The 14705-nt window shown below is 50.3% G+C and overlaps 2 protein-coding genes across 12 annotated transcripts in view; one reads left to right on the forward strand and one right to left on the reverse strand.

The window, feature by feature from the left end:
* Positions 1–14705, forward strand: part of PELP1 (proline, glutamate and leucine rich protein 1) — a 78734-nt gene that overhangs the window by 7853 nt on the left and 56176 nt on the right. Inside the window, exons 1-2 of one of the 9 annotated variants that reach the window (XM_077165683.1) lie at positions 2235–2341; positions 3717–3948. The exons of 2 other annotated variants lie outside the window; for them this stretch is intronic. Coding sequence is in view for 4 of the 7 variants with exons in the window: in XM_077165679.1 (XP_077021794.1) it covers positions 14377–14625 (249 nt within the window). In the remaining 3 variants the exon portion in view is untranslated. Of the gene's footprint in view, positions 1–2223; positions 2342–3716; positions 3949–14174; positions 14626–14705 lie in introns of those variants that run through there. 6 more of the 9 variants (XM_077165681.1, XM_077165685.1, XM_077165679.1 and 3 more) reach the window with 6 other exon arrangements.
* ARRB2 (arrestin beta 2) lies at positions 176–8831 on the reverse strand. 3 transcript variants are annotated; one of them, XM_077165688.1, is made up of 16 exons: positions 8699–8732; positions 8407–8461; positions 5773–5803; positions 5078–5138; positions 4921–4965; positions 4503–4699; positions 4154–4213; positions 3694–3761; positions 3413–3548; positions 3120–3204; positions 2774–2846; positions 2325–2462; positions 1349–1432; positions 1182–1261; positions 1038–1092; positions 176–736 (listed from the first exon to the last, which is right to left on the reverse strand). In XM_077165688.1, the coding sequence occupies exons 2-16, from the start codon at positions 8457–8459 to the stop codon at positions 643–645; spliced, it is 1260 nt and encodes a 419-aa protein (XP_077021803.1). In that variant the 5' UTR covers positions 8460–8461; positions 8699–8732; the 3' UTR covers positions 176–642. The 3 variants fall into 3 exon arrangements, with proteins under 3 accessions (XP_077021803.1, XP_077021804.1, XP_077021805.1); XM_077165689.1 differs by lacking the exon at positions 8407–8461 and having other exon boundaries at positions 8699–8831; XM_077165690.1 differs by lacking the exons at positions 5078–5138; positions 5773–5803; positions 8407–8461 and having other exon boundaries at positions 8699–8782.

Consider the following 14705-nt stretch of genomic DNA (forward strand, 5'->3'; position numbering starts at 1 on the left):
TGATATTTGCCCTGGAACACTGCATGTAGTCATTCGTTGAACATGTATTGATAACCCAAATGTCAGGTGCCATGGGATGCAGAGAAGTGAGATTGGGTCCTCACCCTGCTGCTATTCACAAGCCATTGGATCCACAGATGAGTACACCGTACTCTACACAGAAAACACACGTTCATGCCTATTAAAAGGTTTATTTTCTTCTTTATACTCAGAAACAAAGAAACGGCCTTGTTCCCCTAGGGATGTCATCTTGAATGGAATGGCAGGCAGAGATAGTGACTGAGGGGTGTGTGTGGTGTGAACTGGAATGTGGGAATTCTCCCCGCCCCCACCTTTCCAGCCATCACTCTTCTTTTTAGCATTCCCCTCCAAAAAGTGTAGGTGTGAACACAGCCTGCTGCCCACTGGGGCACTGGGGCAGCAAGGCTGTAGCTCCAAAATTAATGCCCACTTTTAACAGGAGATGGGTTCAGTGCGTATCTGGAGGGCATGGGGGAGAGGGAGGGAAAGGGTCGCCTGAGGAAGCTACTGGACGGAAGGGATGGGAAGAGGGGCTGGAACTGCTCTTTCAATGACAGGGGTATCTTGGTCCCGCCCTCACCTCTCCCAGCACCACCCATTCCCTTCTCCCAGCCCCTCTTCCTAGCAGAATTGGTCATCGTAGTCCTCGTCTTTCATCCCTTTCAGCCGAAGCCGGGCAAAATCCTCAAACACAATGTCATCGTCCGTGGCATAGCTTGGTAATGGGAAGGAGAGGGTGAGGTGAGGGCTTCAGGCCCTTTTCCTCCCCCCTCCCCCCCCAGGCATTGAGGTGTGAGGGCAACAGTGGGAACGGAGGTATGAGCAAGGGTTGAGGAGAGACAACTGGGCAGCCTCACATCTTGATATGTTACTTCAGCCACCTCCCCCACCCCCCCCACAAAAGAGAAAAAATAGGGGGCAGGATAGTAGATCTGAATGCTACAGGAATCAAAGAGAGTTACAGGTAGGGAGGTAGGGGGATAGGGGTGTAGGGGAATAAGGGTGAGTTTTCTTACTTGGTATCAAATTCAATGAGGTTGGTATCCACAGGGACATCTGTTTCAGGAGCGGCTGATGGGAGGAGAAGGGGTAGGTGGGTGCTGGAAGGGGCAGCTTTTCTCCCCTGGCCCTGCTGTTGGGGCTCAGGGTGGCATGCTCACCTGTCTGGGGTCTAGGGAGGGTGATGTGGTCATGGGGCTTGGGGTGCATAAGAACAAAAGGCAGCTCCACGGAGACGTCCCTGGGGAGGGGGAGAGGTGAGAAGGATGACAATGCAGAGCCCCAGAGCACCTCTGCACCCCTGACCCAGGCTCTCGGCCACACTCACCCGCCACGAGACACCACCAGCTTCACCTTGACCCTGTAGGACACCAGGATGCCCAGCACCTCCTTGTTGGCCCCCTCCTTCACGCTGCAATCAGGTGGGGGGAAGTTGTACCAGGGTCCACTGCCCCCTCTCCCACCCTTGGGGCTGCCATCAGGGTTTTGAGCAGAACTATCAACTCACACGAGCCCCCAGGGTTCCAGCGGCATAGGCTGCGCTGTTAATGGTAAAGCCACATCATTTTCTCTGCTTAGAACCCTCCCGTGGCTTCTCATTTCTCTCTCAGTAATAGGCAAAGTCATTACGACTTGGAGCTCTCCACTGACAGGCCTGCTTTCCATTAGCCCTCTGCCCTCGCCTCCTACTCTTCTCCTTGTAGTTCGTTCTTCCCATGCTGGCCTGCAGGCCTGCTGTGTGTAGCCGTGCAGTGTGTGCCCTCTACAAAGGCACCGTGGGTGGGGTGGGGTGGGGTGACATCCAGCCCTAACTGTGTGAAGCTGTGGACCTGCGGGGCTGCTCTTGTCCAAAGGTACAATGGCCCCATGAGGCTAGCGGTGGCTCTGCTGGCCTCCTTTTTAGTTCCTCTCACACACTTGGCCCAGTCTCCACCTGAGTCTTAGAGCTTCATTCTCTCTGCCCAGACCGCTCTCTCCCTGCATATCCACACTGCTTACTTCCTACAGGTTCTTACTCAGAATTCAGCTCTGTATTATGCTTTCCCCAGCCACCTATTTAAAATGAACACACCCTGCCTGCCTCTGCTTTTATCTACCTTTTCTCCTTAATACTTGTCACCAAACATGCTATATATTTGTCTGTCTTCCCTCCCCTGAAATGTAAGAGGTTCCCCCCCCCTTCTGTTCAATGATCTACTGCAGGCACCCAGGAGAGAGAATGCACAGTTAGCACGCTTGCTGAAGGAATGAATGTCTTTTTCCTGGGCTGCAGAGGACACCCCCTCACCGATCCCCCTACTCACATGGTGCTGGAAGCCAGGTTGGTGTCTTCGTGCTTGAGCTTCCCATCTAGAGCAAGGCCACGCTTCTCCCGGTTGTCACTGAGCAGTGGGGTTATGGTGTACACCTTACAGAACGTGGAACTGGGGGACACCTGGTCACTGAGGGGTAGGATGAGAAAACAAAGACTCTTGGGGGGGCCAGGCTGGGTAAGGGGCAGCCTGCCACCACCAGACTTCATCTCCCACAATACTAGCCCCTTCCCTCTGTAGGTGTAGGTCACATGGAGGTAGGTTTTATTAGCTCATCCTGCTCAAGGAAATTAAATTAGCAGCTCAGAAGCTTCCTGACTGTGAAGGGAAAGCACTTTTAAGTGGAGATGGTTTTGCAAGAATTCCACCCCCCTCTTCACACTCTCCTGGCCCTATTCTTCTCCCCTAAGATCGGGACCCACATCTGTTCTGATACTCACTCTTGTTCAATCTGAGCCACAGGGCACTTGTACTGGGCGGTGCTGAAGAGGCAGATGTCAGCATACTGTCTCACTGCGTGACGGGGGGGAAGCAGCTTTGGATGTGGCAAACTATTGCTCCACCACAGTTCCAGAGCACATGTCCCGGGCCCCAACCCAACACCACCCCGATCCCTCTGACACACAGCCCTCCCCGTAGCAGTAAACTCTGGGGGGCCCCCTATAACATTCTGGAACAGTCTAAACTCCTTCAGCCCTGGTGGGTATGTCTTTGGGCTGAGATCACACCAGAAGCCACTTCTAAGTATTTCCCTCCCCCGAGACCCTCCCAACCCCCACCTCCTACCAGAGACTTTGATCTTCTTGATGGTCTTGGTGGAGTTGTTGGTGACGTGGACGTTGACATTAAGGGGCTCCCCATGGTAGTACAGCTTTTGAGGAGGAGGAGGGGTGAGTTAATTTGGTCTCTTTTTCACGCGTCCAATTACTAATTTGCCCCAATGTGTATCCATTATTCTGCTTCCTCCTCTAACTCCAAGCCTATGGTGACTCTCCACACCCAGCCAGAGGCCATTGTTGACGTGTGGTTTCACCCCTTCCCCCACGGTGTGGCACCTGTGTCACCCTCTCATGCCCCACCTCCTTGTCCAGGGAAGCCTCGAGGTGAAGGGACCGGTCGGACATGAGGAAGTGGCGTGTGGTTTCAGCTGAAGGCTGGGGACCGGGTTTCTCTGGGGCAAACTGCACCTTTCGGATCACCAGTCGCACAGAGTTCCTGAGGGGATGAGGGGAGTGGGTGGGGGATGGGAGTGGTCAGTTTCCAGACCCCCAAATACCTGCCCCCACAGGGGCCTGAGGCTCACGGAAGTGGGAGGGAATGGTTACTTCACAGAGATCACAGAGGGGATTGCTTCCCTCACCTTTTGTGGCTTTTTTCTTCTAGTGATTTGGCACAGAAGGCTCGAATCTCAAAGTCTACCCCACAGGCCTTGGGAAAGGGAGAAAGAACCACATTACACAAGGCCCGCTGGCCACCACCAACACCCCTTCCTTCCTCTCTCGCCTGGGGCAGGAACTCTTGCCCCATCATGGTCTGGGGAGGTAGGAAGTGAGTCTTCTTCCTCTGCCTCCCCAAGGCCTGGAACCTAGCAGAGGCTTGTTCCTGGCAGTGCAAGGTGAGCCTGTTTCCAGGTACATGCAGATCAAGAAAGCAGGGGGCAGTGTCACAGGTGGGCAGTGACTGTACCATACACCCAACCTGCACTCAGGATACTTCCCTACTCCTGGTTTCCCCATGGGCCACCTCCCTCTCAGGTGTGCTCCCAGGCTCCTGCCGAGCTATGCCCTGCCCTACTACCCCCAAAGCTGTTCCTCTCTCACCTTTCCTGTGTCCTCAGGTCCTGGCTGCAGTGTGACGGAGCAAGGCAGATTCTGGGGTATCTGTGGCAGAGGGAAGGGGAGGCTTCAGTCCTTCCAGAAAGTCCCCAAATCTTCCTCCCAATCTCAATTCAAGAGGCTGGATAAAGGCCTCCTGGAGATAAGAGAGGAAGAAGGAAGGGGACCCAGGGAGGAGGCAACAAGGCAAGGGCTTTCTGAGTACAGGGACCTTGAAGGGAGGTGGACCTGGGGTCCCTGCCTCACTGTTCATCCAGAACTGCCCATGACAGGTGCCCCACCCTCCAAACAAGTCCCAGATCGCTTGCCCTGCAGAAAGTGGGGGTATCCTCACTGTGAAAAAAAAGGGGTGAGCATGCTGTCCCAGCTTCCTCAGCAGCCGCTCCTGCAGGCGGGTAGGGGGCCGGGGTGGGTTGGGCATCGGGGGGAAGGCCTGGTAGGTGGCGATGAACAGGTCTTTGCGGAAGGACAAGCCCAGCACATCCAGGTCTTCACGGCCATAGCGGAAGGCGCAGGTGAGGGTCACAAACACTGGTAAGGGAGGGCAAGGTGGGGTGGTCAGGAGCCTCCTTCCCCAGTTCCCCTTGGACCTAGCAGCAGCTGCTCCTTCCTCAAAGCATAACCTCTGCCTGAATCCTACTCCTCACTCCCACCTCAGCCCTCCATCTCTCTGGGGCACCCTCTCAAGGCCAGCCCATCTCACCTCCCCGCCTTCCTACCTCCCTTTGGGCCCTCGGACTTGGGGTCAGTACCTTTACGGTCCTTCAGGTAGTCAGGGTCCACCAGCACCACGCCATCTAAGGAAGTGACACATGGGTTCATTTCTTGTCAGGGCCTCTCCCCCATTTCTGGGCCCAGGAACTTCATCCCTTCCTGGGGAAGGAGCTGTCACTTTCTGGGAAAACTTACCTACAGGATCCACTTTGTCCAGGTGATCTACAAAGTCCCGTTTGCCCAAGTACACGGTGAGCTAAAGGTGTAGAGGGGTCATAGGGGAGGTTGGGTAGGAGGGTGACGGGGTCTCAGAATCCTCAAGTGACTGCCCTGACCTGGGTCTTCCCTGGCTCGGATATTAGGAAGGAATTTCTCCTCTTTAACTCCCAGCGGCGCTGGAAGGGCTGGGTGGTGAGGTTTCCTAGACTGCCCATTCTTTAGGCTTTTCAGCTGTTCCCTATCCTCTTTTCAATCCTCTGCTCACCAGTCAGGTGTGTGTTTGGGTCCTTGGGGAGGCCTCAGCCCTAAGGAGCAGCTATGGGCCTCAATCACTCCCCTCAAGGGGCTCTGAGATAAACAGACCATAGCCTGGGAGCTGTTAACTTTTCCCAGCCCCAGGTATCGGGGTTGGCTCCTAAGAGGGCTGCAGGCACGGGGCTTCTGGGCCCATCCCCTTTGGCCTTGCTTAGAGACTCAGGCCTCTCCCCACCCACCCCTGCAGCAAGCTCAGGCTGAGCAGCCTCTGTGGCAAGGGGCTTCAGGAGGGAAGGAAGTTGGCTCTTAGCTGTCACAGGAAGTGGGGAGCTAGGGGTTGGGGACCATCTAGGGGCAGGCTGGGCTTTGTTAGGGCCTGGGGAGTGTTAAGGGGATAAACGCTGTGGGAGACTCACCTTGCAGTTAGGGCTCGACTTCTTGAAGACCCTAACAAAACAGAAAGGGAAACCCCACTGCCTCCCTTAGACTCAGCAGGGACCCCTGCCCACACCAGGACCTCAAACCTCCCCAGCCAGAAGCAGCTCTTACCCAGGATTCCTGTCTGGATGCTTTGAGGCTTTGCCCAGTCCTTCCCCCTCCCACTTCTTCCCAGAAGGAAAGGCAACCAGAGCTTCTTAATATTTCTAACACAGCAGCCACTTGCAGCTGGTTGTCATGGCAAATCCCCCTTTTATCCTTGGCCCACCCTCACTAGCCTCCCTCCCCTAATGGTAATGGCTTCTGGTTGCCACAGGAACTACCCCAGAGGACCTAAAGAGGAGACCTGGATGGGCAGGTAGCAGCAGTGTCTGTGTATGGCCTAACCATCTTCCATCTGCTCTGGTCCATGCCTGCTTAGCGAAGGGACAGAGGTCCCAACCTCAGAGACAGCTGGAGTACTTGGAAGATCAATGGCTTTAGCTTTCACCCCTAAAATGGTTTCTATCACAGGAACTACCCAAGTCTGACCAACTCCAATAACCTCCAGCGATCCCCATCTCTGATCTCAACACCTTAAAAGCCAATTCATCTTTCAAGATCCAGCTCAGATGCCAATTTTGGGAAGGAGACCCAGCCCAGACCCCAGATCACTTCTTTTGGGGTTTCTGTTATACCTTGTTTATGTCTGAACTGTGGAGTGATGGCACACCAACGGTAGCCAGCTGTGTCATCCGACTATCTCCTTAGACAGACTGTGCTCATCAAGGCCTTACTCAGTGTACCCCCGCCCCCGCCCCCCACACAATGTGGTGAAGATGGTGCTACCAGATGATACCCATGGGGTGACTGCTCCATGCTTGTACTGTTCGAGGGTTTCATGTGTGTTATCTCATTTAATACCCTTAACAAGCCAGTGAGGGAGGTCCCAATATCCCCGTTTTACAGGTGAGGAACCCGAGACATAGGCCTAGTGTTTTTTTTGTCTAAGGTGTCTCAGAGTGTAAATGGTGGAACTCAGATACAAACAGAGATAGTCTGGCTGTGAGTCGATGCTCTTAATCAAACTACTGTACTCTCCTGCTTCTGTAAGTGGTAGCAACAGTTTGTTGGATTGGAGGAGATTTGCTTTCCTGTTGCTGAAGCAATCTGAGCCTTGACTCCATCCCCTGCTGGGAAGGTAGGGAAGTGTCTAGGGACTCCAGTGCTCTGGTCACTTGTGGGCCTGTTCTTTGCTGCACCACCTTACTCCTCCCAATCCACTCACCTTTACCAGTGATCCCTGGAAAGAGCCTCCAGAGAGTAGAAACTGAAATCCTGCCAGTTGGCCCATCCCTTTCCATTCCCACTGCCCCAATTTCTGTTGTAACATCATTTGCCCCTTCTTCCCCAGAAGGCCAAGCTGTCCCAAGGCCATAAGGTAAAGGGTACAGATGCCTCCTGGTACCCTTAATCAATCAAGGAGAATAAAGCATCCCACTTCTTGCCCCGACTTGGGAACTGATTGCAATGGTATCATCTAGGCTTTCCCACCTCTTTGACCTCAGTTACCTCTGAGTTCCCTCTTTGTCTCAATGTTTCCTCCTATTAGGAACCCTGGCAGAGGGTTGTAACAGCCACAGTCAATTGGCCAAGTGAAGTGTGGCTCTGGGGCAATTGCCATTTGGATCTTAATCCAGCTACCTCCTGCCATGCTAGGTAGAAACCATGTGTGTAAACTGAGGTTAGCCAAGGAGGTGGGGTGAGGGGGTGACCAGGGAGGTGCTCAGTGAGGGTGGGGGTGGGGCAAGAGATGCCCCCTCACACTTCCTGCCATTCTCTCCACTTCGTGTGGCCTAGAATTTGATGGGGGTGGGGGAAACTGCCAAGTCAGCAGTCCTACTTTAGTCCATCTATCCCCCTCCCTGAACTACACAACGGAAATTGGGGGCCTCCTTCAAGTCAGGGACTTCCGCTTTCTCTGGGGTGTCCTCCAGTCCTCCCTCTCCAATACTGGGCGACTTGGCGCTTAGAAACTGGGGTTCTCATACTCCCTGGGTGGGGCGTGCTGGGGCTGATATAACATTTTGCAGAAGTGATAGCTCAGGACCAGGTCCTGATCCCCTCTGAGTTGAGGCATAAGGTTGCAACCTTTTACTCTTTGCTCCTGCTTCCCAGGGACTAAGCATCTACCCCTTTCCCCCTTAGGGGTGTTGGGTCACAACAGGAAGTGCATTTTGCTAGAAGCCAAAAAAGAGAACTCGGGGTGTCAGTGGAAGGAAGGAGCCTCGATTGCACCGAAAACATCCGGGGAGTAGATGTTATGCCCAGGGCAGATACTACCCTCTCCCACCCCCGCCCGATACCCAGAGTGTGGGAGGAGTTGGGCCCAGAATCGGGGAGGGTCGCCATGAACTCTCTTTCCCCAAGATGAAGGTGTTACTGTTAGCAACCTGGGGGAAGGCAGAAGTTTGGAAGCGGAGCGACCCAGTCCTCGGGACAGATGGGGGCAGTACAACTGCTTATGGGATACTGGACGGGAGGCTTTCCACTGGCTCGACATTAGTTTTGGGGCTTCCTATCCCGACGTCCAGCCACTCCATACACATCCCTTTGGGGCCACCTGCTCTTACCCCGCCCTTGCATCGCAGCCTGCACGGAGAACCCAGGCGTCCGGCCCCCACATCCCTACAAGAACCCAGACGCCGGTTTCCTGGTCCCCTTCAGCCCTCGCTTCCTAAAGGGGCCCGGGCATGCGCCCCCATTATCCGCGAGGACCTAGGTGTGCGGCCCTGGATGGCTGCCCCCTAGGGACCCAGGAGTCCGGCCCCCCGGATTCTCTCCCCTGTGTCCTTGTCTGGGGACCATCCCAGCACCAGCCGCGAGCCGCCGCCCATGCCCTGCGGCGTGGCCCCACCTCCCTACCTGGTCCCGGGTTTCTCCCCCATGGTGCGCGCGCCCGCCGTCAGACGCCCCGCCGGGTTCGCCGCTCGCTCGCAGCCTCTTCGCCCGCAGCCAGGTCCCTACTCCTCCCCGCGCCAGTGCGCACGCGCGTCCTCCGCTCTTTCTCCTCTCCCTCCTCCCGGTCCGCCCTCCCCGCCCCCGCCCTCGGATCCTGGGGAACCGGGGCCAGATGCGTCAACCCGGATCGCGCGCGCCGCGGCGCTGCCCGCCCTTCCCTCCCAAACACGCGGTGATTGGCTCCGCCCTCACCCTCTCCGCCCTCACCCTCTCCGCCCTCCAGCCCCGCGAAGAAGCTCTCCCGGCGTGCGCGGTTCCTACCGCGGCTCTTCCTGCCCATTTCCCCGCCCCGCTACATTCCCTTAGAAGCTAATTGGGTTCTCTTAATCAAAGGTTCCCGCCTTCCAGGAGAATGGAGGACTCTGATTGGCTTCCGGCATGCAGGACCTTGCAGGGGTCACCTCCCCTTTGTTTGCTTTCTCTGTGGCGGTGGAGGCGTTGGGGGCGTTGGGGGCGGTGGGGGCGGTGGGATGAGCCTAAGCACATTCTGGGAAGGAGGATGAGGGGGATTCACACGTGGGTGAGCGATTGCAGTTGCGTGATATTTCCTTTTCTGCGCGCTGCTCACCGGCTCACCCCAGAGTGAGCAGCCTTATTCGGCCCTTCATCCTGCTTTATTGTGGTGCCTCAGCTCCCCCTGGTGTCTATCTTTGCTCTTCGCAGAATTCTTTTTCCTAATTTCTCCTCCATCCACCCTGGATCCACCCTCCTTTCCATCCATCCTATTTTGTGCCAGTCCTTACGCTAGGCGATAGGGACACAGACGTGAATTAATGAATTAACATGGTCCCTGCCTTCCGAAGGGTCGAGGGAGACATAAATAGGTATTAAGAGACCAAGAATACTATAATAGAGGTATGACTCAGAAGACAAAGTGTTCTTGGGAGGGGTTGAGTGGGCTGTCCAGAGGAGGGGACATTTGAGGACAATCTTGAAGGATGGGCAGAAGCTGGGAAAAGGTATTCCAAAAGGAAGGGGGGAGGACAAAAGATACTTCCTGTTTTGAAGTGTTTGTGGGGTAGAGGGCAGGAGAGATGGGGTTGGAGAGGAGCACGGGAACAGGCTGTGGAGGATTTTGTATAGCCAGCAAAGGAATGAGGCTAAAGCTGTTCTTTCAGGACACCAGTGGTGGCTTTTTTCTTTTCTTTTTTTTAACTTTTATTGAGAAAACCAAACAACATACAAACACGAACATTCTTAACATATAAACATTCCATACTTGGTGTGCAATCAATGGCTCACAATATCATCACAGTTGTATATTCATCACCATGATCATTTCTTAGAACAATTTAATGAGTTGCGGCTTTTTAAAGCAAGGGTATGGCATGATGAAATTTCTTTAGGAAGACAGATCTGGGCAATGTGGAAGGTGGAGGTAATGGGGCAAGACTGGGACAAGGTAAAGGAGTTTAGCTGTATGTAAATTAGTCAAGGGAGATGATGAAGTCTTACAATGGGAGGGGAGAAGAGGGACCAGACTGAAGAGTCATTTCTGGGGTAAAATTGACTGGACTTGGACTTGGGAAAGGATGATGGATGACTGGAATTTCTGGACTTATGTAGGGAAGGTATTTCTCCTTCTTCTATCTCTTGTCTTATACTCCCCTGTACACCTAAACAAACTACTTCCACACGTCTCCCTCTTCTTCTCCATGCAACCAAAAAAGTAATGTGTGTGACCCGACAATTTCTGATCTTTAAAGTTCAAACACAGGCTTTGCCACCAATATTTCCCTCCACCACCCATCACCCAATTTCCTCACCACCTTCTAAGCTTGTTCTTCATCCCTGTTTTAGTTTCCTATACTGCTCAAGCAAATACCATGAAATGAGTTGGCTTACAATGGGAATTTATTAGCTTACAGTTTGAGGCCACCAAAATGTCCAAATCAAGGTATCATCAAGGAAATGCTTTCTTTGCGAAGACTGGCTGCAGAGATCCTTGGCTTCTCTGCCACATGGCAAGGCACATGGTAGTTCTACTGGTCTTTCCCTTCTCTTCCTAGTTTTGTTGATGTCAATTTCTTACTTCTGTGGCTTTCTCTATCTTGGTCTGCATTTCATTCTTATATAAAAGACTACAGCAATAGGATTAAGATCCATCCTGAATGAGGTGGGTCACACCTTAACTGAAGTAACCTCATCAAAAAGTCTTACTTACAGTGGGTTTACATCCACAGGAATGGATTAAATTTAAGAATATATTTTTCTGGAATACATTAGGCTTCAAACCACCACAACCTCTTTCAAGCTTTATGCTTTTTTGGCTTGTGGATGAATTTGATCTAAATTTGACTTTGGACAAAAGGTTATGGACAAAGGGTTTATGAGATCTGTATTGCTACATATCTGAAGTACCACTGGTACAGAAAGGCAGTGGTGCGCTTGACATGAAAGCTACCATATTAAAAGATAGTAATGTATCCCCCTCTCTACGTGGGACATACATCCCAGGGGTGTAAACCTTCCTGGCAACGTGGGACAGAAATCCTAGAATGAGCTGCTACTCAGCACCAAGGGATTGAGAAAACCTTCTAGACCAAAAGGGGGAAGAGAGAAATAAGACAAAATAAAGTGTCAATGGCTGAGAGATTTCAAACAGAGTTGAGAGGTTGTCCTGGAGGTTATTCTTATGCATTATATAGATATCACCTTGTTAGTTAAGGTGTAATGGAGAGGCTGGAGGGAAGTGCCTGAAAATGTAGAGCTGTGTTCCAGTAGCCATGTTTCTTGAAGATGATTATATAATGATTTTAGCTTTCACAATGTGACTGTGTGATTGTTAAAACCTTGTGTCTGATCTTTTATCTACCTTATGGACAGATGAGTAAAACATAGGGATTAAAAATAAATATATAATGGGGGAACAACTGTTAAAATAAATTTAGTAGATTGAAATGCTAGTGATCAGGGAAAGAGAGTGATAAGAGGTATAGGAAAAAAATAGGGGAAACAAAGGCTAAAATATATTGGGTAGATGGGAATACTAGCAATCAATGAGAGGGAGGGGTAAGGGGTATGATATGTATAAGCTTTTTTCTTTTTATTTCTATTTCTGAATTGATGCAAATGTTCTAAGAAATGATCATGGTGATGAATATACAACTATGTGATGATATTGTGAGTTATTGATTATATACCAAGAATGGAATGATCATATGGTAAGAGTGTTCATTTTTGTATGCTGTCATGTTAAAAAAAAAAAGGTAGTAATATATCCTGGGTGGGAAAAATCAATGTTAAAACGATGTCATTTCTTCCTAAATTGTCTATAAATTTAATGCCCCATCAATCAGAACAACAATGGGATTCTCTGGGGGAGGGGGTGTTGACAAGTTGATTCTAAATGTAATCAAAAGAACCCAATTTCAAGTATAGCTAGAGAAATTCTAAAAAATAAAGAGTGAACAAAGAGTGAAGTAGATACTTGCCTTCCCAGTAAAGATAATTTTTCGTAAGTTACAATAATGAAAACTGTGTTATTGGTGCCATAGAACAGTGAAACTGAATATAGAGTCCAGAAAAAGACCCATGTAGTAGCATTTCAAATCAGTGAGAGAAAGGATGCATATTAACTAAATAGTGTTGACAACTGACTATCCATTTGGGAAAAAAAAAACTCTATTTCACATCTTAAATAAAATAAATTCCAAATGAATTTAAGTTTTAAATGCACAGAGTAAAACTATGAAAATATTATAAGAAACTACATGGAATAGTTTTATAATTGTGGGAGTAGGGGCAGGCCTTCCAGAATATCAAACTCCAGGACTATAAATAATAATAGTTAAGACTTCATAGCATTTACTCTGTGCCAAATATTTTCCAAGCACTTTAAGAATATTGACTCATTTAATTTCACAGCCCTATGTATTAAGAGGCCATATTTATCCTCATTTTACAGAGGAAGAAATGGAGGCAGTTATGTAACTTGCTGGGTTGCACAACTACTAAGAAGAAAACTGGTGTATGAACCCAGCAGTATAGGTCCAGAGTCTGTGCCTTTAATCATAACACCTTACTTCAAAGAGTCTAAGAGATTTAAAAACAGCATAAGTAAAATAAAAAGACAAACTGGAAGAAAACGCTTGCAACCCATATAACAGACAAGAGTAATTTCCCACATGTATAAAGAGTACCTACAAATTTATATGATAAAGACAAGCCATTGGGAAAGTAGGTAAAGAATATGCAAAGATAATTAATACAAAATAAATACAAATGTCTACTAAACATATGAAAAGTTACTCCATTTCACTAATTGGGGAAAACAAGTTAAAAGAAGGAGTTATTATTTTTCACCATTCTGATTAAGAAATAAAAAGACAAATAATTAGCATTGGGAAGGGGATAAAGTTCAGAGCACTATCCTACATAGTTGCAACATAGCTAGAGGACATTTTGGGAGTTTCTATCGAAATAAAAAATAGGTGTTCTCTCTTACCTAACATTCATTCATTCATTCAACAAATACTTATTGAGCACCTTTTATGTGCCAGGCATTGTTCTAGGTGATGGGAATAAAATAATGAAGGCAGGATCCCTTTCACGGAATTTATTTACACCACTCTGGTTGCTGTGTAGAAAAGGGACTACAGAGGGCCAAGAGCTGTGAAGAAGCTACTGTAAGAGGGAGAATGGTGGCTTGGATTAGAGTAGTACTAGATATGGAGAAATGTAGAAAAATGAAAACCTAATAGGATGTATTTTGACTGCAGAAGTGCTGTCATACAAGACAATAAGGGAAGATAAACAGAACTCTTAGACTCGAATATTATAATCACAAAGATACACCAAGATAGAGGCATTAGAACCTTCACTACATTGTATGTGTTAATGAAAAATTGGAGCTGTCGCAAGAATTCAGCAATAGCGGAATTGTTAAATAAATCGCGATGTCCCCATTTCATATTGTAACATGGAGTTAAAAAAAACAACGTGGAGGCCCACGATACATATCGAGTAAAGAAACCCAAATGCAGATGTCACTCTTTGTAAAACTATGTACATACGTATTTGTGCACAGAATGATATTAGGAAAGTATACACATTACTGGAGAAGAGAAGGAATTTGGGAGGAGAGGGACTTCTCTTACGCCGTTCTGTATGGATTGAATGTTTCTGCAAGACGAGTGTATTGTATCATTTTTGTAGCTGTAAGTGTGGTTAGTAATGTCTGTGATTCCAGACAAGGGGGCCAGTTCCTTAGAGAGAAATTACTGACTCCTAAACCGTATATGTAGTGAGGCTCTGTTGGTTTAAGGGAAATCTTTCGGATTCTGGCGCCTTTTGTCCTGACCACGTGTTCCCCAAACACCATCGGACCGCCTCAGACCGCCCCCAGCCCGACCCACTAGTCACCTTTTACACGCTTTTTACTAAACTTCCGGGATTAGGGCGCCTCCTTTCTCCGTCTTCCCGGCGCATGCTCCCTCCCAGTCAGAGCCGGAGCGTCCCCCTCCCATCTTCTCACTCAGTGCGCAGGACCACAGCCCCTTCCTCACACTCATTCTCCACAAGGAGTTCGTCGCGGAGTGTTTGCGTCATCGCGCCACGCCACCAGTAGAGCCCGGGTGAAGATGGCGGCAGCCGTTCTTAGTGGGCCCTCTGCGGGCTCCGCGGCTGGGGTTCCCGGCGGGACCGGGGGTCTTTCTGCGATGAGCTCGGGGCCGCGTCTCCGTCTTCTGCTCCTGGAGAGTGTTTCCGGGTTGCTGCAACCGCGAGCAGGGTCCACCGTCCCTCCCGTGCATCCCCCAGCCCGCTCGGCCCCACATTTGCCTGGGCTTATGTGCCTGTTGCGACTGCATGGGACGGTGGGCGGGGCCCAGGTGAGTCCGTGGCCCGCGTACCTGCGGCCTTGTTGGAAGGTTTTTGTGGTAAATGTGGCCGGGGGTCCCGTAGTTGCAGT

The sequence above is a fragment of the Tamandua tetradactyla genome, chromosome 6 (genome assembly GCF_023851605.1).
Source record: "Tamandua tetradactyla isolate mTamTet1 chromosome 6, mTamTet1.pri, whole genome shotgun sequence".
Lineage (NCBI taxonomy): Eukaryota > Metazoa > Chordata > Mammalia > Pilosa > Myrmecophagidae > Tamandua > Tamandua tetradactyla.

Excerpts from the sequence above, each read along its gene's own strand:
- ARRB2 (XM_077165688.1), bottom strand. The coding sequence starts at position 8,459 with ATGTGGGGGCCGGACGCCTGGGTTCTCCGTGCAGGCTGCGATGCAAGG. Across the intron at positions 5,139-5,772 it reads AGTCGAGCCCTAACTGCAAG|CTCACCGTGTACTTGGGCAA; the intron begins GTGAGTCTCCCA and ends CTACACCTTTAG. Across the intron at positions 4,966-5,077 it reads GGACAAAGTGGATCCTGTAG|ATGGCGTGGTGCTGGTGGAC; the intron begins GTAAGTTTTCCC and ends TCACTTCCTTAG.